At 41.8% G+C, this 25,416-nt stretch overlaps 1 protein-coding gene across 1 annotated transcript; it reads right to left on the bottom strand.

The window, feature by feature from the left end:
* Positions 1-20,148: 20,148 nt before the first annotated feature.
* On the bottom strand, positions 20,149-23,647 carry hbegfa (heparin-binding EGF-like growth factor a). The gene is made up of 6 exons (XM_032527673.1): positions 23,374-23,647; positions 22,341-22,574; positions 22,045-22,243; positions 21,789-21,944; positions 21,569-21,653; positions 20,149-21,455 (listed from the first exon to the last, which is right to left on the bottom strand). The coding sequence occupies exons 1-5, from the start codon at positions 23,459-23,461 to the stop codon at positions 21,581-21,583; spliced, it is 750 nt and encodes a 249-aa protein (XP_032383564.1). The 5' UTR covers positions 23,462-23,647; the 3' UTR covers positions 20,149-21,455; positions 21,569-21,580.
* Positions 23,648-25,416: the final 1,769 nt, after the last annotated feature.

Here is a 25,416-nt window from a genome sequence, read left to right as displayed (position 1 = left end):
ATAGAAAGAAAGTTTAACAAAGTATGTGTCAAATACTGGATATGATAGTATCTGCATGGCTAGATACCAATAGGGAAGTGAGAAAATATCGTAATGTTAAGGGGTGTGAGAAAGATGATGATGAAAGCACAGAAAGGACCATGATAGAGGAAATATGTTGCAAAACAAGTCAAAGAAGAACCACACCCTGCCCTTTTTACTTTCTTTCCCTCTGTATATTCCTCTTTTTTGTTCTCCCTGTACTTCTTCCCCCCTCATTCCTTTCCAGGTCCAGCACTTCACTGCATTTTTTAGTAAATGACCCACTGTATATTTCCAGGTTAAATATATGCAAAGGACTGCCTCAGGAATAATTTACATGAATGACATGAGCAACTGAGAGCTGGCAAGCAAAACGGTATCGATCTTTGTCACTAAGCTGTGACCTGAGACCTGATAATACAAACTATTGTTTATCCACACAAAGGCTGTTAACCTCTGATCACTCCCATTTCAGTCTTTTTTTCTACATCAATAAACTTGTTTCTATGTGCCCTGCCATTGACCAATGGCCCAATCAAACAAATGTAACTAATGGCTGGGTTAGCTCAGTTGGTAGCACAGGCGCACACATTTACTCCTTGGCGCAGCGGCTGCAGGTTCGACCTCTCGGCCCGTTGCTGAATGTTACCTGTCCTGTGAAAATAAAAGGCCTAAAATGCCCCAAAATAAAAATAAAAAACAAGTGTAACTTGCAACTCAGGAATAGTTAAGGTTTCACAGGCATGACCAGCGGTGCTTCCTGGGTGTGTCTGAATCCATTCAGCCTACCTGAATCACTGGGTTATCCTGCTCAGCTTATCCCAACCCTAAACTGTAAACTGACAGCGGATAGGATGATGGTGGTTTTATCTAGTTAGCTGCAAACCGTTAGAGCCCAGTCCAGTTTTGCAGTCTATATGAATATTCCCCTTTGGCCTCCACTCACTGATAAAAACAAACAAAACAAACAGTTAGGAATTTACAGTGCCTTTAACATTCAACATGGGGATTAAAGAGTGGCTCATTTTCTGCATAGACAGCGTTATGTGACTTGCAGTTGGAGCTCTTCCAGAGCTTGGATGAGTATGAAACTCTCTTGGTTGAATCATCGTTGCAAAAGATGAGGAACTGCATTACAAAATGTCAGTTCATTAAATGTTTTGTAACACAATTTACAAGCTTGAGTATATTAAAAATGTAAATTACGAAGTCAACTAAGAGCGCAGCACAACTCTCGTTAAGAAACAATAACTGATCTTATAATTAACAAGTGGAAGCTATGGATTTTTAAAACATGATTTAGCAGTTTAAATCCATTACTATGGAGCATACTATACAGTATATATACAGTATATATACAGTATAATGTATGTACAGTACATAAATCTCCTCCACGCCTCGTTTACCACTTTCCTAAGTTTTCCTGTCACAATGTTGTGTAATGTTGTGTAATGTAATGTTGATGAATGTTTGAATTTTGTTTTGGCTTTCCGTTTGATGGCTTTCTGAGTTCTTAATTTGCTTCAGTTCTGATTTAGATTCTTCTCCTTAGAAATCAGTGGCAGAGGCATATGAGTGAAAATAAGGTTATCCTGTGTGCTTAATACTTTAATTTGCATCTCTGCCATACTACTTACCCATGCAATGTCTCTCTGCCTTTGTATCCAACCAATGCAATATCTGTCTGAACTGTGCCACATGTCACTTTCTCGATTGCCACTGCATTGCATCACATCCCCCTCCTGATGGCATGCAATGACTGACTGAGTCACTAGCCGTTTATCCGCCCCCCCAGGAACCCTGGTTCAGGTTTATCAGGTGCTCCACTGTAGTTTCAGGTTCCTAGCAGATGTGAGAACATACCTGACATGCATTTGCAAGGCCTGAGACAAACAATTTAGAAAATCCATGGATTGTTCTGTAAAGCATTTCAAGAAATGCTGTAACCCTCTAAGTATTCCATCCTCGTTCAAGACATTCACGATGCACTTTGTCATAGTAAAATCATGTGAACATCTTGTTTCTTGTTCTTCCACTATGTTCACCAGGTGTGTCAGTATGAGATCACATTTCAATAAAGCCCTACGTGACCACAACAAACTCTTCATCTGGTTTGTGCCACCCTGGAGAGCCAGAACAGTGTTCATAGTGATCAAAGGATTCATCACTGATTATCAAACAAGAGAGATTAAACGTGGCCTCCGACTGAAAGCGTTTCTGGGGCAGTGGAACATTCCGGCAGAGAAATGTGATACGTTTGCTGAAAAATGAGCTTTGAAGTTACCTGAGTGCCGCTGCCTCATCAAACGCTCACTCGTGTTACTACAGCTGGATCCGAAGGCTTGCACAAACTGGGCCAAAGAGAAAGGGAGGGAGAAAGAGGACAACAATACAGTTGCGTGAAACAGTGCAATCTCTGAGTCAGTCCCAAATTGCATTCCATTCATGTCTTACCCGGTAGAAGAAGGTGGCCCAAGGCTACACTTAGCACACTTCCTCTCCTGTCTCTCCTTTCATTATATACTGTGTATACATATATATATATATATATATATACTGTACATAGGCCAAATGTTTTGGAACCACCTTCTCATCAATGCGTTTTCTTTATTTTCGTGACTATTCACATAGTAGATTATCACTGAAGGCATCAAAACTATGACTGAACACATGTGGAATTATGTACTCACCAAAAAAAAGTGAAATAACTGAAAATATGTCTTCTATAGTTTCTTCAAAGTAGTCACCCTTTGCTCTGATTACTGCTTTGCACACTCTTTGCATTATTTTGATGAGCTTCAAGAGGTGGTCCTCTGAAATGGTGACTGTGGAGGCGCATCACTCCATCACTCTCCTTCTTGGTCAAATAGCCCTTACACAGCCTGGAGGTGTGTTCGGGGTCATTGTAAAATAAATGATGGTCCAACTAAACGCAAACTAGATGGGATGGCATGTCGCTGCAGGATGCTGTGGTAGCCATGCTGGTTGAGTATGCCTTCAGTTTGGAATAAATCCCCAACATTGTCACCAGCAAAGCACCCGCACACCATCACACCTCCTCCTCTATGCTTCACGGTGGGAACCAGGCATGTAGAATCCATCCGGTCACCTTCTCTCCGTCACGCAAAGACACGGCGGTTGGAACCAAAGATCTCAAACTTGGACTCGTCAGACCTAAGCACAGATTTCCACTGGTCTAATGTCCATTCCTTGTGTTTCGGGCCCAAACAAATCTCTTCTGCTTGCTGCCTCTCCTTAGCAGTGGTTTCCTAGCTGCTATTTGACCATGAAGGCCTGATTTGCACAGTCTCCTCTTAACAGTTGTTCTAGAGATGTGTCTGCTGCCAGAACTCTGTGTGGTATTCATCTGGTCTCTAATCTGAGCGGCTGTTAACTTGCAATTTCTGAGGCTGGGGACTAAGATGACCTTATCCTCAGCAGCAGAGGTGACTCTTGGAAAGTTTTCGCAATTTTCCAGAACGACTGACCGTCTTTCTTAAAGTAATGATGGGCACTTGTTTCTCTTTACTTAGCTGATTGGTTCTTGCCATAATATGAATTCTAACAGTTGTCCAATAGGGCTGTTGGCTGTGTATCAACCTGACTTCTGCACAACACAACTGATGGTCCCAACTCCATAAATAAGGCAAGAAATTCCACTAATTAACCCTGACAAGGCCCACCTGTGAAGTGAAAACCCTTTCAGGTGACTACCTCATGAAGCTCAGTGAGAGAACACCAAGGGTTTGCAGCGCTATCAAAAAAGTAAAGGGTGGCTACTTTAAAGAAACTAGAATACAAGACATGTTTTCTTGTGTTATTTCACACTTTTTTGTTAAGTACATAATTCCATATATGTTCATTCATAGTTTTGATGCCTTCAGTAATAATCAACAACGTAAATAGTCATGAAAATGAAGAAAACTCATTGAATGAGAAGGTGGTTCCAAACTTTTGGCCTGAACTACTGTCAATTTATAACTTCAAATGTATTTTAGTTGCTCCAGCCATCATTCCATCATTCATGATCTTGTCAAACTCACCAAGTTTATTACTGAACATGGAAACACAAGTGCCCTCACGTTAGTCACTTATTCAGAAGAGAAAATTAAGGCAAACAGTAAAAGCTGGCAGTTTTAAACATCCATCAGTTTAGAGATAATGTCCTGGTTCAACTTTGACCTTCCACATCTACCTCAGGGCTCACTCATGGCTGTCCTGTGTGAGATTAGTGACATTACTACAGAGAACATGCAAACTCTACACCGACAGGCCCTGCCCAGACCAGTGATCAAACTCTGCCATGCCAACTTGCTGTTAGGCAGAAGTGCTAACCACTGAGACACCGTGCTATCACTTGGGTAACAGTACTGACAGAACCAATAGCCGGAGAAACAAAAAATTAAACCCAAGTTGTAATCAACCTTGCTTTCTTTCATACCTAACCCCAACCCTAACCCTATCCCTTTCTTTATGTTCCTAAACCTAACTATACTTAAATCTAACCTTAACCTTTACTGTAAATTTCCGTAGCCTAAGCAATAGTCAAGTACACTTAAAGTTATACTTAAAGTCGAAGGTGAGTTACTAAAAGATTAGTCAGCAGAATACAGACTTGGTATTACCACTTATACACTGTTAAATAATGATTAATTGAATAATTGATGATGAATATCAAAACAAAGCAATAGACTAAAGCCATGAAACAAATAGCAACATCAATTCCATACTGGCAATGCTTAATAGCTTTCATCAAACTCGTTTTTTCCAGAGGTGAGTCTTTGAAATGATGTTATCTCAGAGTGTAAACGCCCAACACATTTACCATTTATGCATAATATTTTAAAAGCCCTGGTGCCCGGCCGTCTCCCAACATAACAATGTTACATAGTAATGTTTCTAAGTAATGCTCGGCCTGCCTGCAGTGTGTTGGCTGAGTTGGGAGCAAACTTTAGAATATAGCAAGGCCCTCTCAGGATTTTACACACATTCCCTTAGCAAAGCTCATAAAGCAAATTCTCCTTAACAGGAAGCTCAGCTCTTAAAATGTCTTTTTGACATGAGCCACCGTGAATAAGAATGCCATGAAACAACCAGGAAGTGTGTTTTTGACTCCTACTGCATGTGTAAAAATACTGACATAAAACTGAAATAGCAGCTTCCCACCGCTTGTGCCGAAACGCAAGGGGCTTATGGGAAAGTGCTCCCATCATGCCAATGGTTCCCCATTGTGGTATTGTGTGTAGGTTTGTGTGTCTGTCTTCAAATGCCCTGGCAGTGCTTCTTTTTTTTCTTTATGTATTCATTTGAAGGTCAAGAGTTCTGCAGTAAAATACACAAAGATTTCTTCGATGAGGGCAGCGGACAAAACGCTGGCTGAAACCCCCCTCCCTCTCTCCTTTTATCCTCTCCTAACAATCCTACTTCCTCACTTCAAACACTTTGTTATTTCAGCTTCTTTGTGTTTATGGAGGCCAGACTGAATATCCACTGCTGTATGGAGAGCTAGTGAGGCCATATCCTTTCAAAATTGTACTCTACTATTAGCTCAAACATTCTTTAAACATCAGCCATGTTACGTTTATGCATTTTAAGCTCAAAATTATCGTGGGTCGAGGCCACCAGCATTTCCATGGCATCAAAGCAGCAGTGATCTCACTGGGCCACCTTCTCTCTTGACGTCTCTCTGTGTGTCATTGTTGCCAGTCTTGGCCCCCCGCTCTGTTCTTCTCTTTTTTCTTGTCCCTTTTCAGTACTGTTTTGAGACGGCACAGAAACTGGTCAGGGAGGAATGTGGTGGCACAACAGCATGACACCGACGGCGCACCCACACAAACACAACAGGATTTAAAGAGAAGGAGGTGGAAAGACAGAGAAAAGGGTGTCGTAGGGGGAGATACAATAAGGTGTTAATGAGGTTCTGGTCTGACGCATTAAAGCGTATTGAAGAGAAAATCACCCTTACGGAGGGTGTCGTCATTGATTGAAGGAAGTGAAGATGCTAATGTTACCACAATGGTTCATAAATAAAGCAAGGAAGCGGTTTGTGTGTTGCCTCCTACGTTTCCAGCTGTCATTTTTCTACAGAATAAAAGTTCAGACACACTGTGCTTGCAGGTGTGTGAGCATGTGTGTTTGTGCTGCTTTTTCTGTATCTTTACAGGGACTCAAGACTCCACAAAGGGCCAAACTGAAATTACATTTTAGTGAGATTTATTCCTCTGCAAAATCAAAAGTGTTTTGATTGTTCTTCTTCAGAGAGTAATGATGTCCCATGGTTGTGTCATACTGTACCTGGTGTGTCATTTGGTAAGAATGCACTGACCACCACGTGTCTTAAGGCATCTCATCACACCAGAATGCCTAATCGGATGTCTGAATATTTACTAAATGGATTTCGGTCACATAGTGATCTCATGACTCTGAGGGGAAAAACAAAGCAATGTGGTTCATATAGAGGACTCTGGACTTTCTTAACACTTTCTATGAAACTATTAAAGCCCACAAACTGCAACAAACCAAGGGCTTTGGGGCCATTATAGAAACTGATTAACCAGTAACTAGCAGAAATGCCTTTTCCCCCCACATCAACTCTGCCTACTCTGCGGAGGAGTGGAAACCAACAACAATAGCAACAACTGCATGACCAACCACTTTCTCTCAGTCTCCAACCACACTATAAGCCCTGGCCTATATTATGCAAAAAGCATTTCCATGGCAGCTACTCCATGTTTCCAAAAGATTGAATGTGCGCATCCATTCTGGGGCATGACTGAAATTAAAGACACAGATTGGCAATTAAAGCTCTCAGCATGCTCCCTGCCATCAACAAGTATTATGTCAAAAGTAAAGGTACTTTATTGTCACATACACACATACAGCAAAATTCATTCTCTGGATTTAACCCATCCCTCTAGGGAGCAGTGGGCAGCCATTTACATCGCCCAGGGACCAACTCCAGATCTGAGCCTGTGCCTTAATCCAGGCACACTGTATGGAGAACCTAGTACATGTTTTTGGATGGTGGGGGAAACTGGAGCACCCGGAGGAAACCCACGCAAATATGGGGAGAATATACAAACTCCACACAGAAAGGCCCGAAACGACCTGGATTTGAATCCAGAACCTTCTTGCTTTGAGGCCACAGTGCTAACATGCTGCATGTAGCTACATATTCATCCGGTGCTGGAGTTGCCATTGATCTCTGCTGTGGAGAGAACAGTAAACACTCAGAAGGGCGGGGTAAAAAAAAGAAAGCAGGGAAAGGCACATGTGATAGATCTTTGTCTTTGCCCATTTTGCATATGCAAACTTATATCTGTACATACCGGTAGTCAAATTTTCATGTTTACCTTGTTTTTAGCCATGTGTCTTTTACTGTTTATGTAATTTGATGAACAACAAAAATCCCGAGTCAGATTCCGTGTATGTCTTCCCACTCAGTTCAAAGCTGATTCTGATTCGAGGCTCCTACCCTCAATAAATACAGGGGTTACCAGATTGCCGGTGTGTTTTGAAAGGAGGTGGAAAAGCAAGTTGGGTCAGAGGCACGCACCAGACCCAATGATGTAATTGCTGAGGTCTGCACGTGGGGATGCATGTTTGCCGAGACCACCGCAAAAAGCAACAAACAAGCATGCAACAAGTCTTATTCAGTTTGTTGCAGTGCGAGAGATCATTACCAAGAGTGTTTAAACGGAGGCCAAAAAGTCACCTTTAGAGTTGGAATCACTTGTAGCCCCTATGTAGAATCTTACTTTTTCACACTTCCAAATGGCAGCACTGAAAGAGACACAAATGTGGAGATGAATCAACTGAATGCAAAACCGAGTCTTCACTGATTTTCACCGGAATTGTCTCCTAAACAAAAAACAATGGTGTCAGAATTACTGAAGAAATGTTATTATTACACTCAAATTACACAGGTTGTAGTTTTAAAGTAGCAATATCTTGACATTGAGCTGTGGTGATGAAAACAGTGGAATGTTTAACAAAGATAATGAAAGAGCCTTGCTATCAGTACAGCTCGACCAACACAGCATCAGTTTATCATGAGTTTGTTACTTGTCACTGGTCAGCGTTTCCATTGAATGAGATCTGAAAGAAGCTGGTTCAGCAAGGCGTCAGCAAAAGTTTCTGTTAGACTCACACTCTTGTAGAAAAAAAGGGCATATCATGATAAAAGGTTGAAAGTGTACAAACACCAGAAGCAAACCAGTATTTACCCAAAATACATTGTGTTTAGATTTTTTTGTAAATTCACCAACCTGCTAGCCTTTTTTAAACTAGCAAACAACTGCTAACTTGTGTGTGCAGCATTCACTCCAATACATTGGTACACTGTGTGTACCTGTTTGTGTATTTCTGTACATATAAAGGCAGATGACAGCTGTGAACATAAACAAACCAAATGTTCAGACATTAGTTTCTATCCCTCTACATCCTCTTCTTCCCCTGCTTCCCTCTTTTGTTTATTTTTAGGTCATTTGAAATTTAGTATTCTTAGTGCATTCACCATTACTTTAGGCTACTTACGCCCGCTTCTAAAGAAAGCCTCTCAAAATAGCACCACTGACAGACAGATGGAATAAAACGCAGCTTGGTAAGCGACTGGGGGAAAAAAAGAAAACAAAGAACAATCTTTGTGTTTAGGCAAGACCGGCCTTTTCTTGGGTGTGTTGGGTCAGCACTGTGTGTGTGTGTGTGTGTGTGTGTCTGCCTGTCTATGTTTCCATTTGTGGTGCTTATGACTGTGCAGTAATCAGCCAGGAGGAAGAGCCTGTCCAAGTGCAGACAGCATATCTCCCCTGGCCTGAGGATCCACCCGTTTTCTCACACAATAAACACACACATGCATGTGTAGCCCCATTTGACAGACCACAGACAACAATGTGTAGTGTTTAGTAACACAAGCATAAAAAATACCAGGAAGAAGCAAATGAAAAATGTCATCAAATGGAATAGTGAGAAAACAGTGTAGCACTGTTTGCTATGGCATAAATAGACACAATGATACTGACAGAAGGGCTATTTTTATCTTTATTTTAACTGTGAAGCAACATTGGTATCAAGATAAGAGAGTGGAAAAACGTGTCCGAGAGAACCGACTGGAGAAATGTGCAGGGCAACAGTTAGGGAGGGGTGAGATATCGGAAATATTGGACAAAACACAACAAATGCCAAGTTGTATCGAGGGTTGCTGTTGAAAATCAGTCCTATGCTGTTTACTGAGTGAGGGTTCAATCATTTTTTGGACCTTGTACATTTGAGGTAGTCTCCCATTGCTGCACCAAATTAGAACTATAAATGCAGAATCTGTCTCTTTTTTCAATAGTGGTTGTGATTTCTACACAGCATCAGAAAACTTGATTTAGTTAAATGTTTTCAAGTCAAGTGCCAACCCCTGTCAATCAAATCTAAAGAGAAAGCAGTTGCAGACTTGCTTTTTGGAAGCTACTTTTTTGTTTTATTTTAAATTATTAAAGGAGTATTCTGGTCAATTCCATCACTTAGCTCTGTTGTTTGTAAATTTGGAGTACTGTCAGTAGAGAGAGAAATTAAACCTATCGGTGCTGCCTACACCATGTTATCCTCCTGCTGAGTCAGCACCCAACAGGCTTAAACAGGGCAAGTTTCAAACTTGTTTTTAGCATCTAAACATGTTTAAAATGTAATTACAAGTGCCTACCCATGTGAAGTGATTCCTTCCCAGTGCACACAGTGAATCTGACTGCAGTAGATTTAAAAGAAATGCATGAATCTTCTGCTAATTCAACTCTGTTTAGTTCCTGTGTTGATACTGCAAGGAGTGCTCTGTCTATAAACTACAACACAGAAAAGAGATACAAAAATGTTTTCAATTTTAGGCATATGCTTATTTTTTAAAAGTAAGTGCTGTAATACAACTAGCAGGAGACAAGTCATAATTGAGGTTAGTTTGGAGACAATACCTTATTTAATCATTCAATTGATAGCTTACCTATTTTTGTTTCATCTCTTTTTTTTGTGTTGTAGTTTGTAGACGGTCCCTAAGCTCTCTAACTGCCGTCTCAACACCAGAACTAAACACAGCTGAATTAGCACAACTTGTATGCATTTCTTTCATATCTACAGCAGTTAGATTCACTGTGTTCACTCGGAAGGAATCACTTCACATGGAACATGGCATTCTCCTTTAACATTGCCTTTAAGACTTCAAGTAAAATATTTTTAAAATGTGGTGCTGTCAGTCACAGAAAATGACTAATTATAGATACATTCATTATTTTTTGGGCCGCTTGGAGACGGAACTCCAACAAGCTTGAAATCACATACATATGACATCTTATGGGCTGTAAAAGTTGAGATGGCCAGCGTTTTAGCAAATATGTGCCTGCTTAGACATCCAGCAGACATGGAGCAACATCAGCATTTAGTTTGAGACATGTTTCTGGCCATCTCACAAATATAAGTAATATTCTCTGTTTTTATCCCTCCTCCAAGCTCAATAGAGCTGAGCAAAGTTGCATCTGGGAAATGAATATCTGCCTGCTCTGCAGTTTGTTATATCTTTGGACATTTTGTTGTTCAGGAAATTAAGACTCCCACATTGACTGACACACAGTGATAATGATTAAGGAATATAACGAAGGCAACAAAAGCAGGACAAAGAAAATATTATCTCCTAGCTTTCAAAAAATAGAAAACGATAAGAGACAGACATTATTGGAAAGGGTGTGGGAGCTCATAAAGATGACTGACTAACCTTGATCAGGAAAATGCTAACCTCATCCTAACTGTCTACTGTAAGCCGACTGTGACACATGAGCACAAAAAACATTTCTCTCAGTCTCAGAAAGAGAGAAAAATCTGCATTCAATTACTCCCACCCAGCCAGCTATAGAATGCAATAATTGTATTTTATGGTGTTGTTATTCTGCTCTGCATTGCTTTCAGTAACTATAGCGATGGACAGGAAAGGCTGCTACTGACTGGAGAATGGTGTCCGATTCAGAGGTTGTGTTAGCGGACAAAAACAACTTCACTTGATGCTCTATCACTGATTTACACTCCCTGTTTTCTCTATATAAGGTCTAATAATGAGATCCTACACACACTCACTCACACACAAGAGTGACAGGAATGCCAGTAGCCAGTACCTTCTTACTCAGAAGGGAATGAGAAGTGAGTCCATTGAGAAACAAACTACTCAAACAAAGACTTACAATACGGATGATGTCAGTTCCTGGCAGACCTAATACTATTTGCTGTGGGGCCTCTGTTGAGGATGAGGGGTGAGGCGATACCCAAATGGGATGGACGTAGGTCGGAAGAGACCAGAGAGGAAAGAGGTCTGTTAGAGTAATGAGCACAGAAGCAGGAGGATGCTGTGGTCGGTCACAGTGCGGCTGCCTGGTTTACCAACCTCATTTTCTTAGGAAGCTTCTGCAGCACTGAGATATAATAGCTCAGCAGCTCCTTGGAATGTTAGGTAAAAAAAAACAAGCCACAGAGATATGGAGGGTGTGTTGAGGAGGGACAGAATTCAGTGTAAAAAAAGATCTCAGTGAAGAGTCTGTAATTAGCATAAGGAACTCCCAGAGTCTCAAACACACCTGTAGCCTTGAACAATGGCACCACTGTCTTAGAAAAGAGAACAGAGGACTTATGGGGAGGCAGCTTGTGTTTGTGTGTGTGGTGTGTGTGTGTGTGTGTGTGTGTGTGTGTGTGTGTGTGTGTGTGTGTGTGTGCGTGTGTGTGTGTGTGGTGTGTGTCTGTGTGTGTCTGTGTGTGTGTGCGTGTGTGTGTGACAAAGAGAAAATGAAAACAGGTGGGGTGGACTGTGATTGAATTCCAGAGTTGACAGCTATGAAAAGTTAGATATAAAAATAGCATTGCAAACACACACATAAAACAGTGTGGTTCCAAGGGCAACCTGAAAGTCTGCTTTAGTGATCTTAAACAGTCCTGTAGACGTCAATTGGTTGCACAGCCTATAAAAAAAACTGAAAGAAGTATTCGATGCAATTCAAAGACACTTGACCTTGCCGAGCAGCTGACACATTACCCTCAGACCAATCAGGGTTCAAGGGGTAAATTTCACTTTGAACCCTGACACACAAGCCAACCTCAAAGAACCAATGCAAACAAGGTTGACCTGTCAAACGCTTTGTGTTGACCCCTCATGCCTCACGTCTTCTGTTAAAGTTGCGGTTGACACACAGGAAATAACTATTTAAGATCTTAATATCTTTTTTCCCTCTTGTGAAACCAATTGGGAATATCCCTGTAAAAAGTGCTGGCTTGCACTGGCTTTTCACACTGGCATTGTCAGCCAGTTGTCTTCCTGAAGAATGGGTTGCTGCACAAAACTGCCTTTGTCATTTCTTGCTTGTTTCTAAAAGTGTGCAAACTAATGAAGTTCCCAGTAGTCCTGTCTGTACTTATTTTATTGCTGATTAGCAAATGTTAACATGCTAATATGAGACATTTACATTTATATGATAACATGATTTGCATTATTGTGTCAATCTGATTCAATCAGTCAAACATCAGTCGGAAATAGAAAAGGCAAAAGTGCCAGAAACGGTGCAAAAACTGTGGCCGATGGTCAGCCACAGACACTCAACGACAACAGCCCAACATCACCTCACAGTCCACTGTTAGCTTGATGTGTCAGGGCTCTTAGATTTTTGGCACTAGTGTTGAAAGTTGTTTTCTTACACCAAGACTGTGGCAGTTTGATTTGGGTTGCAAGAGTGACTCCAACTAATCCAGCTCACAGGAAGAGGATCAGAGGACGTATAAAAACAACTGCTTCCACAGGGATGTGTCACATTCAGATGGGGGCCCTATTGTGCCCCGACAAAGCATTGGTGCTGTCACATTCCCGAAATCCACCCTGGGTAAAGGGGCTCGGTTAAGGAGAGATATTTTTCACACCGAGATACAAAGCCACAGAGCGTCAGTCTCCGTGACTCATATAAGGAGCAAAAGGGCTGAGTAATCACAGTAATAACTACCATCACCCTGCCGTCTCGACAGTTGCTAACTAGGACTTCCTCCCCTAATCGGTACACTAATACACAATCAGATCACTCACCAAGATGAGACAATAATGCTTTTGAATCAGCTGTGCTGGTGCGTATGTATGTGCTGAGCACGCTAATTGTTGTGTGTTAGTAATCCTCCATCACTCAGCTAGTAATGTGGTAGATTTTAGCAGGGCTTTTTACATGGCCCGCCGGGAATTGACTGTACTGCCTTGTGCAAAGCTGGCTGTTGTGTGTGGTGTGTTGATAAAGACAGAGCAATCTGGATCGGGAGATTAGCTGTGGTGTAATGGACAGAGATGAAAAGTAGATGTCATCTCTCTGCCCACCAAGTGCTTCCATGTGCTCAGGCCTCTGTGTGTGTGTGTGTGTGTGTGTGTGTGTGTGTGTGTGTGTGTGTGTGTGTGTGCAGCAGAGGGAGGTCAGGGGCGCGTCTGCCACGAGCTCAGTTTATGCTCTGAGAGAAGCCATCATCCATGACTTCATCCAAGGAAAAATCCCCCTCTCCTGCCTTCCTCTCCTTCCTCTTTTCTCCTCCAGCAGCTAAGCTCAGAGCGCTCCCTCTGCATTCCTGGTCTCTGAACAGCTCCCACACTGTGTCGAGGCTGCGGCATGAGACAGGGAACACACAGAGTCACAGTGGGTGGACGGATAGGCGGTGAGCAGCAGAGGGGAAAGTCTCACTGAGGTCACGGACCCCACTAATTAGACCCTGCTTAGGCGGCCTAACGTGGGGGGGTCAGAGAGATGAGGCAGATGAATGAAGAAATTCAAAAGCTTTGCTTTCAATTTCAATTTTCCGGTTCTTGGTCATGGGCGTTCCATCATACGTTAAGCAGAGGGCAGGGTGACACCCTGGACACCTTGCCAGTCTATCAAAGGGCTGCACATGTAGACAGTCCAACACATTCAAACACTGGCAGCGTGGTCGGTTGGTCGGTCCACCGCTTTGGTCTAGACTGAAATAGGTTGGCATTTGAGGTTTACTAACTATTGGAAGGGTTGCCATGACATTTGGGACAGTGAGAGGTTATGGGACAATCAAATTAGTGTTCTGTGCAAATGTGTACATATGTGACACATTTGATGAGCGGTAGAAAATGTCATTCTTGTTTTATGCTGGCCACACACGGTAACTGGGCAAATTTTGGGTCTGATTTGCCCCCTGTGTTCCCTATTCAAAGCAACAGTAGGCCTACAAAAGCTTGTTTCTTGTTATCCATTTTTTTCCATAGCAAAGCATAGCACACACAAGTGCAACGATCAGACATTTACAGTCCGCCACGATGTTCACTTTTCCCGTCACATTTGATGACGCAAGTTTCTGCAAGATCCCAGGTCCCTGGAATTGTCACTCTGAAATCTTTTGGGAGAACTCCAAGCAGTCCTGTGTCTTGACTGGATCTTCGGGTGTGCGTGTTCTTAAAATATTAAAAAGTGGTTGCATCTGTCATTATGTCTTTTCTTTTCAAACCAGTTCAGATTTGAACATCCTCCACACATATCTTAGGTATTTCTCCACATGAGAAATTAATCCACTCTTTCCTAACAATCCTTTTCAGGATCAAATTGGAACAATACAGATTAAAGTGTTTGCCTTGAGGGTGAGAGGTGGTGATTGTGTGTGTGTGTGTGTGGGGGGGGGGGGGGGTTCTTACAGTTTCAACAGCAGCCGACCACAAAGGAAACACAGTGAAGAAGAATGCCTGGAGCCCACTCCTTGCGGTAAGTGAAGCCGGCTGCCGCCGGCTCTGACATCCGTCTGCCTCTCTTTTGTCATAAGCTGTGGTGTCAGCCAGCTCGACTGGCCAGCACGCGTTGGGCTGCTCCTCTAAAGCCACCATCAGGTGCTTCTGCACACACGCACTCTGGGCGGATATGGGAGGAGTTTCTTTTTTTTCTTTTTTTTCAGACAACTGCTGGGCATATTGTAAGGGGGTAGAGAAAACAGATGAGTCAAGCATGCAGTCATCCAGTCTTCCTGTCTGTTTGCCGGCATGTTGTTGTTTATGTGTGTGTGTGTGTGTGTGTGTGTTTTTTTATAGGTTATGTGTATGTGTGGTAGTGGTGATGGTGATTAGGGGAATAGTCCGTTACATCCAGTTTCTTCCCTTGCTTTGTCTTTGGTCCGCTTTTCTTCTCTTCTTTCCTGCCTCTTAACCTCGTCCCCTCTTAACCCAACCACAGTCTCTCTCCCTCTCTCTCTCTCTCTCTCTCTCTCTCTCTCTCTCTCTCTCTCTCTCTCTCTCTGTCTCCCTCTCTCTCATTGCTCTAACTCTCTCTTCTCCTCTTACCCAGTAAGTAATGTGATGCCACCATCAGCCTCCTTGGGGCCTAAATAGACCTCAGTGAGAATTTAATAGTGTGACCATGATACATAACAAGTGTCTGTCCAGCAGGGTGACATCAGCAGCGGGGAATCTGCTGGTATCCCCGCCCAACTCCTGCTGGCATCAGGAGCAAGTGGAGAGGGACAGCAGTGAGCTGAGCTGCACGACTAACATAGAAAGCAGCAGTGTTGAGCAGGGGCAGACTTAGGTTCCTAAGCAAATTGTGAACGCAAATTCTTCAATCAAATCTCCCCTTTAAGTTATAATTCCTTAAGATTTTAATTATCTAGAACAGCGTTTGGAATATGGCTAGCTTTCAGTGACTTTACATGCTTAAATGCAAAAACATTGCAGTCGTCTGGTTACCCACTCAAGCAGATAACAGTGACTAATGCATGCACAAACCAGACGTGGTTCAGTGGTGGTTCCCAAACTTTTGTTATTCATGGATGGAATTATAGTGAAAGTCAGTATTCCTCTTTTACTGGGGACCCCCCTGGAACTCCCTGATGGGTCATTGCGTGTCCCCGGAACCCATAGGAACCACTGCAGTAGACAACATGAAACATGATGTTTTTTTCAGGTGTCATTTTAAAAGGAATTGAGTGACCAGTATAATTAAAACCCTGTCACCACCACCAGTAACTAAAGTAACGTCAAAGTAACCATGACTGACAAGTGAGCTTTAGATTGTCTTTACATTGACTGAGTTAGGCTAACTATCTCCCCCTGCTTACAATCTTTATGCCCTAGCTCCATTCTCAAGGCCCAGACATTAGAGTGGAATCAATCATTTCTCATTTAAGTCTTGGCAAAAAGACTAATAAGTGTAAATTCCAAAATGTCAAAATATTATAGTAATGGTGCATCCAAGCAGTCAGGGTAAAGATGTAAAGGCTGACTGATAAGATACATTAAAGTGTTCCTGGAAGCACTCTGAGTCAGTGGTCAATTTATTAGTAGTCAATATTTTTTCCCTTGTAGCTTTTGGTGCTGTGGTTAAAAAAATGTTTGAGGTTAATAGCTGAGCCTGATGAAGTAGTGGAGGGAGGGAGCGTGACTCAAGAATCAGCCGTTTATAATCTAACAAATGAGAGGTGTTGGTCAGTAAGTAAATATCTTCTAAATTAATGAAAAATTAGGTTTCATTACTTCATAATTTTTCCATTTGCAGGCTGCAGGGACCTAAGTGGCTTCCTTTGCACTAACAGCGAGACTGCCTCTGAGCACGTGTTTTAGTTTTAGGTAGAAGGAAGAGGAAGAAAAATGAGACAGGAAAAGGATGAGGAAATGGAGGAGTGACTAGGGATAAAATGAGGACAGGAATGAAGAAAATACAGAAGGCATAGTTCACAGGAACTGAAGGGTAAATCAAGCAAAGGACCAGAGAAGGAGGAGTGAGAGCTATAATAGGCAGTGACAAAGTGACAACTCTCCCCTAACTCCTTAATCTTTTTACCCACACGCGAAGACAAGTCTGCACCCTCTTAAGTAGAAGTTCTCACCTTGACCCATTCTCTATCCTCTCTACATCTCTCGCTCCCCCTCTCATGTTGCCACGTCGACCTTATCTCTCACTCCTGTCATCCTTGTCGCCTTCTTCTTCTTTAGCTGTCCTCACCGTGTAAATGGGTGAACACAGACTGTACACTGATTCATTGCAGCCTCTTTTTGTCATGCGGCAATAAATACGTTGCTGTCATCACTTCATTAATCAGGCCTGAGTGGCACAATGAGGCTGTGCCGGCCCTTCGTTTCGATTTTACATGAGCCGTTAGGATTAGCATCATGCAAACACATTTGATTTTGTCAGAACAACAAATTATGTACTTTACCATCTAAAGCACATTCTGACACTCATAAACACACACTCATTAATTTCAGGTAATAATGTGTTCCTGTTGATGAGATATATCCGGTCAGAAAATAATTATATTTCCAACTGTTGATGTGCGCACTTCCATATCAGTGTGGAAACTACCCATTGTTGCTCCTCAGCAGGGCAGGAAACACCTTTCACAACAGACTCCCCCTCCTCACACTGATTCAATCCAATACAACCACTGTAGCATCTGATTACTCAGGTGTATTTGGCAATGTATCAGGACAACAAAGTGGTTTACTTTGTCAATGGGTCTTTTCATAAAAGCTTTAGAGAGAAATATTAGGCGGCTGCAACTACGCAACAATATCAGTTCACAAATAAGCTACACTGATATAGCATCTGTAATCAAAGCAAAGCAGCTGATTCAACTGTAACGGCCTTACATTGGTGCTTGGCATGAAGCAACCAATCTCCAACTTACACAATGAACACTTTATTTCCCAAAGGTTATATCTTGAAAACATTATTACACTAATTTATTGTTACCAATTATGATGTGTAACATAAAATTAGTTGAAATAAAAGTATTTTATTGTTTCAGACAATGATCCAACATTAAAAGGAGTTGAGGCGAGCACGCCTTGATGTTAACAACTTCTGCCAAAAAAAAAAAAATCGCAAGCCATAGCAATCTTGGTACACCGGCAACTCCCACAGAGTGTGATACACAATGAGATGTGCCACTTCCAGTGGGTTTTGGCCAACCTGCAAGGAAATGCCTCCTGAGCTGTGGAAATGTCCTCTGTGGAGTGTCTCTAGGAACATTCAAGAACACTCAGAAGGCGAGGACAAGCGACAGCGGAGCTGTTACTGTGACCCTACAAGGAAAATTCAGGAGTGGGGCAGCGCTGATGCCTGATGATGATGGGCAACCAGAACGAACATTATTTGCTGGCTGTGGTCCACCAGTCCACTGAGAAACAGAACACAGCAAACTCCCATCTCTCTCAGCATTCCGGCTCTTTGGTGGCCGTCAGGCCCGGGAATAGCAGCTATGTGAGAATGACTGCACCACACTATTTCTGTGTGCTCTGCTACTTGACATTGAGAGGCCGGGATTAGGTGGCTCAACTACTGTAAATGACTAGCCCCCATCACACATACAAACACACATACACCTGTGTGTGCTTTTGCAAACACACTCATACACATAGGTACAAAGCATGAAATCCATTGCCAAATACAGAACGTAAACGTAGCCAAGTTTAATTGAGATACCACAGTCGTCAGCATATTGTCGCTGTCCGCTAAAAAAAACCATCTTCAAAATATCCATTTTTTATGAGTTAATAAAAACAGGTCTGTTTTCAGCTTTGTGACAACCAGCAATTTTCAGATCCCCCAAATCACTCAAATTTGAATTCTTCTCTCAAAAACTACTACTTTTTAATAACCTGTCCATTGTGAGTCCAACAATGTTATAGGAGTGTGATGCAACTCTTTAAAGAAGAATGAGATTTTTCTCAAACCATAAATGGATCTCAATCTTTCAGTTTACATAAAAAAAATATAAATACATAGTTTCCATTGGACAATGGCAATATGTTAATATCTAAGATATAAGCCTCCACTGTAATACTGTTTTTATCCATGGTAATGAACTGCTTGCCTCACATTGGTAGAAAAATAAAGTCCTAAATCAGGTACCACACCCTTATGGTTCAGCTAAACATCTGTCTTTAACTACCATCCCCCAGTGTGAACACATGAGTCTGACAGTTTCTTGTTTATTTACTATATTTAGAAAGTATGGGAATCCAAGCCACAAACAGGGTTGAAAACGATACCATAGCAAACATGTAAACACTGCTGTTTTGCTGTGGATTGTTGCTTGTAATGGCTCCATTAACCCCTGTAACCCACACAGACCCAGCACATAGGTATTACTCTACCACACACGCAGCGTCGGTGTAACAACATCCGCGTAGGAGGTGACTTCAAGGGGTGACTAACATTTGGCTGGGTCTTAGCCTGCCTTTGAGTCCAGCTGGGTCTTTTGACTTTCCTTACCCCCATTAAACCTGCGTGCGGCACACATGACTGCATTGTTGCATCCTGCTGGTCTCTCTGAACTCTATAGTATTCAGGGCTGGTTGCAGGGCTCAGATGTTATGCTTGGTGGTGTGTCTTTGAACATGACTTCTGTTGGCTGTGTGAGTCATTGTGTGCAGCGCTGTGGTATGATGTGTTGTGGCTGAACAGGTGTTTCGCTGCCTGTACACCGCACATCTGTTCCCCGTGGCTCAGTACAGCAGTAAGTGAGTCCTGACCGCACTCGTTATGATTGATCTGTTGGTGAGACTGACAATGCTGTTGTCAACGCATGACATTGATGTCTTCTTTTGCATTTGGTCCAAAGAGAAAGGCCTCTGGGAAACACATTCATTTCAATGGCAATAATTTGTTTAACAGTATAATTGGGGAAAGAAAGTTGTAATTAAACACTGATATCCACTTTGCCTGGCCTACCCACATATTTAAACATAGTAAAGGGGCTTTCTGACTCATCTACACAGCACTGACTAAACATATTTGCCTTTTGAGCACTGAACATAATAGCACTAATGGCCAGGATACAGGTGCTTTGGTTAAAAAGTCAGAGACAAGGGAGATCAAAATATTGTGTTTACTATAATTACAGCTCCTGAATGTCCAAAAGAACACTCTGGTGTTATCGTTATCCAGACCGGCCACTCTAAAATATCACATTAATGCGTGGTCCGACTCAGGAAGTGAACCAAAGAGCAAAAATAAACTTGACCTTACTTAATTACGTGCTGATCTGCCAGTACAACATCTGAAACTCCTACTAATGCTAAGAGCATGGTGGTTTAATGCAAATTAAGTAAAAACTACATGAGTCAAAAAAATCCGATAGTCTTTTTTTAATTGCTCTGGAAAAAGAAAATCACATAAATAAAAATCACTTCAAAACTGCAGGACAGGATTTGAAAGGGTGGAACACTTGAATTCACATTTTGGTTTTGCTTAACAGCTGAACATAGACCTGACAGAGTTTCTCTTCCAATGATGGTAATGCAACATATTCACACCAAATTCTTGCTACAGTGCATTTCATATTTGACTCCCTTTTAAAAGTTTTCATTACATTGCAGTTGCTAAATGAAGTTTTTATGTTACCTTTCCTCAATAGGTAGCAAGTGCAATGCATTGTTAATGACAGGCATTGATCTGATCTTATAACATTGAGAAGGAATACCTACTGCATGTTTAATGTAGCTGGAAGAGCAGCCCCTACCCCATTACCACCACTGATGTGCCTTTGAGCACGGCCCTGAACCCTCAACTACCACAGAGGAGCTGCTGATTGGCTGCCAGATCCAACTGGTTGAATGTGTGTAACTGTGTGAAGGTGGGTAGGGTGTTCCTGAAAAGCATTGTTCTCAATGAAACTTTACCTGAATTTAAAAAAACTAAAAATGTTTTTAAAAATCTGTCTATTCAACAATCAATTTTTTTTAATCACAGTGCTATTGATCATCTACTGACTGCCAAACTTAAAGCCAGAAATCAGATAGTTATGCATCATATCTCTTCTTTCCATTAAATGCTGAATATCTCAATGAGCTTCTGCACTGTTTGCTTTTCCGTTTCATAAATAAATATCGTTCCAATAAGAAATATAAAAATAACTGTAACATCATTATTTTAAAAACGGCTGAAGGTGGTTAAAGTCTCTATAAATACAGTTAGCTTAAATAAATAAATTAAAATTATAAATATACCGTTCACTGTACACAAAAAAAACAACAAAAAAAGATGGACTTGTGCAGGAAAATACAAAATGCGTTTGTTAAAAAACTTGTTCAGTTCAGTCTGAAACGACCTCTTTTCCCACAGTCAAGAAGCAGCACAGAGTCTAGACATGTCCTTATTCTTCTCCTCTTTCTTCTCCTCCTTCTTCTTCTCCTGCTCGTTCCTTCGTGCTCGTCACTTTTCCAGTCCATCCTCCGGGCCGTTAGTATTCCAGTTTCAGGTGGGCCCACTTCTGAGGCCTTCAGGAATATATATTCACCTGCCCATTTTACATCTACACATCTGGCAGAGGGTCAAGGCAGATGACAAGCTCTGTTCCCTTCTTCATGTACGATCGCTTCCCTCAAGAACCTCCAGTCGCGGTTCACTTCTCTTTTTCTATTTTGAGGTAGAATTTCCACATTTTTGCCTAAGATGGAGAAAAGAGAGAGAGAGGAAATGAGCAAAACCTTCTATCATTCAGACAACAAAAATGAAGCTGTTTGTCAGTGTGTTTGTTTGGAACCATGTTCCTCACTACTCACCTCTTATTCTCTTCAGTGGTTGGACGCTAACCCTAATTTGACCTTCTCTTCATTCTCTACATCATACGCTCCCCTCTTGTGAAACCTGTAATTGACAAAAAGTTAAAAAAGGGAGCTTGTTCAGACTGTTTTCTGTGTCTATCCATGACAAGTATAGAAAAGCCCTTCATATGTGTGTGTAATGCGCATCTGTGAGTGAATCTCTGTGCGTTTGGCTTACCTAAGCAACAATAAAAGGGCTATGATGGTGAGGCAGATGGACGACAGCACCACCGCCACCACCGCCAGAGCTGTGGTGCGGTTGTAGCCCTCCTGAGGCTTCTCCAAGGGCAACGTGAAAAACTGACACCTCTCCCCAGAGTAACTCAGGTGGCACCTGCAGACCAGACAGAGAGGGAATGGGTTGAGAGGTTAATAATTTGGTGGCACCCGAGCGGTGGGGGTGGTGTCCAGATAGATGCGGAGCTGATACTTACACACAGGATGGGGCACGGAGGTCCCTCAGGTACTGGCAGGTGCCGTGAATGCAGAAATCTTTATACTTCTTCAGGCAAGGATTCCTCTTCTTTCCTTTGCCTTTCCCCCTCTTTCTTCCATTTAACCTCCTTCGCTTTCCTTCAGTGCTTTCAGTCTCCAGGATGGCAGACGGGTCTTTGGGTTTGCTTACCATGGCAACTAAACCAAAAACAGAACAACCAAACAATTACATTTTTTTGTCTCTAGCAAGTAAAACAGCAGTGAGAAACGTCATGAATATGAAAAACTCCCTTACTTCGTGGCCGTTCCACATAGTCTCCTGACATGCCATCTTCATACTCGTCTTCATAATAGTAATCTCCGTACTCCTCGCCTTCCTGACCATCATCCGTTGTTGTAGCACTCACGCTTCTGCTCTCCTCCTCCACCCTCCTGTCTTTGGTCGTGTCCAAGTTGATGACAGTTGTGTGCCGCTGCCTGTCGTTCTCATACCGGTCAACTGCAGCACCACTGGCCGGTCTGGGCACCACTGGAGGGGAGAATAAGAGTGTTTTAAATGTTAAAACTGCACTCAAGCTTGGATTGATACAGTTTTTCATAGAATAGACCCCAAAACACCTCTAAAACTCTTCCTCTGAGGGAGGAACAGTGCACACAGGTTAGTGTGCCAAGGTGGGAGGACCTCTGAGGGCAAGTTGAAACAAGTTCTGCATGTACAAGGAAGCTCCAGGCAGACTGTTTGGCTTTCAGTGCAATCATGCTGATCCCCATTGAGAAACGCACAAGCTCAGATGCAGAGCACGGTCCTTGAGGGTTTATAGGTATTCACGGCCTTGCTCAGGAGCACTTAGACAGAGTGGAAGCTGGCCAAAAGTTGAGCTTGAACTAGAATGGCAGACCCTCCCCTTAGAGGTGCAGTTTGGATCTATGGGCTTGAAAGGGAAATATAGTGGGGAGGGCAAATAGAAGTTGGCATATACTCTGTGTCTCATACACACACGCGAAACGCATGGACAGACAGTTAGCTAATGTCAGGCAAGAATATGAGTTAAAAATAAATGTATCTAGTTACATAAAGCATGCTCTAAAATAGAGAGATGACCCCATTAGCTCCCGAATAGCCTGGCATCATGAAAACCGTTGCTTTAAAGGTTATGAAGTTTCCAAGACAGCCCGGTCCGGGCCATGCTGGAGAGGTTTACACCGATAGGCTAGTCAAGAAGAGACGGTGTCGCACAGGTAGACACACAAAGATAACGTCGAACATAACCATGTCACTCAACAGAGGAAGAAATGGTTATCTCACATGAGCGCACATTAAAACTCACCCAAGGCGTGAACGAGTAAGAGCACAGCACTGAAAATCCTCATGATGTCAAAACGTCCAGTGATTTTTCGGGGAAAAAATATGTTCATCTAGTCTACAAGTTGTATTCGTTGTATTGTATCCAGTTGTTCCGGTTCTAAATATTCCTTCCTTTTTTGTTGGTTTTATTTCTCGGTGTGTGTTCTGCCGGTTTGGTAACCTTTTCGCGTTACTTCAGGGCACTGGTGCGTCCCGGATGTTCCAGTGAGAGGAGCGGAGTGAAGGAGCGTCCGGACAGAGGCTCCGCCGTATTTATGGCCCGTATTACTATTCACCACGCCTCCAAAGACTGAAGGTAGGCCCACTGCTGTTTGAACATGTACAAGATGATAGCCTACAGACCACTGCATTCATTAATGGAATATTATGCTCATCACTTTGGTGTGGAGTAGCCCGCTATGCAGGCTAGGGACACTTTAAATTCAAATGAAAATGAGTCACACTATCAGCCTCTTATAAGGTAGACTAGTACTATTTAAGTAGGCTAGATGCGATTTGGCCTACTATTACAGTGATGTAGCCTACACGTTTCCGTTGAAGTGGTTGACAATTCATTCTATAGTTATTTTAGCAATAGGTTAATATATGTTAGTCCCATCTTAAAGCAAACACCTAGGCCTGCCTGAAGTGCTTTTGTCTTTTAAAGCACTGACTCTCATTTCCATCAGCCACAGTGTATGTTGCTCTCTTACTCCAATTAGGATTCAGATTGTTTTAAAGAGTTTTGGAAGTATTTCTAGTTTCCCTTTGTATTTGTTGGATAGATAGATAGATAGATAGATAGATAGATAGATAGATAGACAGATAGATAGATAGATAGATAGATAGATAGATAGATAGATAGACAGATAGATAGATAGATAGATAGATAGATAGATAGATAGATAGATAGATAGATAGATAGATAGATAGATAGATAGATAGACAATCAAAATAAATAGGTCTATAATAAATATGCAAACTGTTCCCAAATTCTGCGCCTTTTTGTTTTTAATTGAATTAATTATTTTTTTAATCCATTTACTCACAATTGCAGTCTACCATACGGCTCAAGGGATTCAGTTGGGCACATCTGGATTAAATTAAGTTTCTAGACACATATTGTGTAAGAGTGCAAAATTGCCCTCACAACAAATACAATAATTAGAGTGATATTGAAAGATGGTGCGCCAACACTACTAATAATACGGAAAAATAATAACAACGGCACGGTCTAAAGTGGACTGGTGAATTTATTTAGGCCTATAAATAATAAATGCACCTTGTCAGAGGTTCAAAAGGCAAATAACGCACAGCTTGTCTGCGCCATCACTTGGTGGAAATGGGAACTACACCACACCGGCTCTAAACTTACTGGAGAAGACTTTAATGGGACTTGTTTCGAGTTGTAAAAGGAGGGGCCAGAAGTCTCTAATCGGTTTGCCCATTACATCGAATTATCTTGTCAAGAGAAAACCCTGAGATTAATAGCAATTTGGTTACGCAGTAGTTAGAGAAGTTTGTTTTCATAACAAAGTCTCAATGAAATGTTGCTGGTGTCAAATTTAGAAAGTCGAGAGCAAGATAAATAAAATAACACCAAACATGGCACAGGTAAATCTAACAGTGACCATATTATTCAGATCAAACTAATCCGACTATTTAGACAGATCCAACTAATATGAAGCATCACTGAAATACTGCCATTACATGATATATAATGCACAATATATGCTGTAATATATTGATGTTCTTGATGTGTGTGGTTAATTAATAAGTTTATGAGTCTACGAGTCTTTATTATAAAACAATCACATAAAACAATATAGAACATAAAGTACGTTAATCTACTTCTTGTAGCCTAGTCTTTTTTTCTAGTTCAGATTTTGCTACACTGCAGCCCTGACCAAAATGAATGTGATCAGTCTGCACTTCACACTGAGGGCCACAAGGAGAATAAAAAAAATGTAACCTTTATTTAACCCGGTTAGTCTCATTGAGATATAAAATCTATTTTTCAAGAGAG

Source organism: Etheostoma spectabile, chromosome 10 (genome assembly GCF_008692095.1).
Source record: "Etheostoma spectabile isolate EspeVRDwgs_2016 chromosome 10, UIUC_Espe_1.0, whole genome shotgun sequence".
NCBI classification, from domain to species: Eukaryota; Metazoa; Chordata; class Actinopteri; order Perciformes; family Percidae; genus Etheostoma; species Etheostoma spectabile.
Note: the sequence above shows the minus strand (reverse complement) of the source record. Positions and strands in the feature narration are given on the sequence as shown.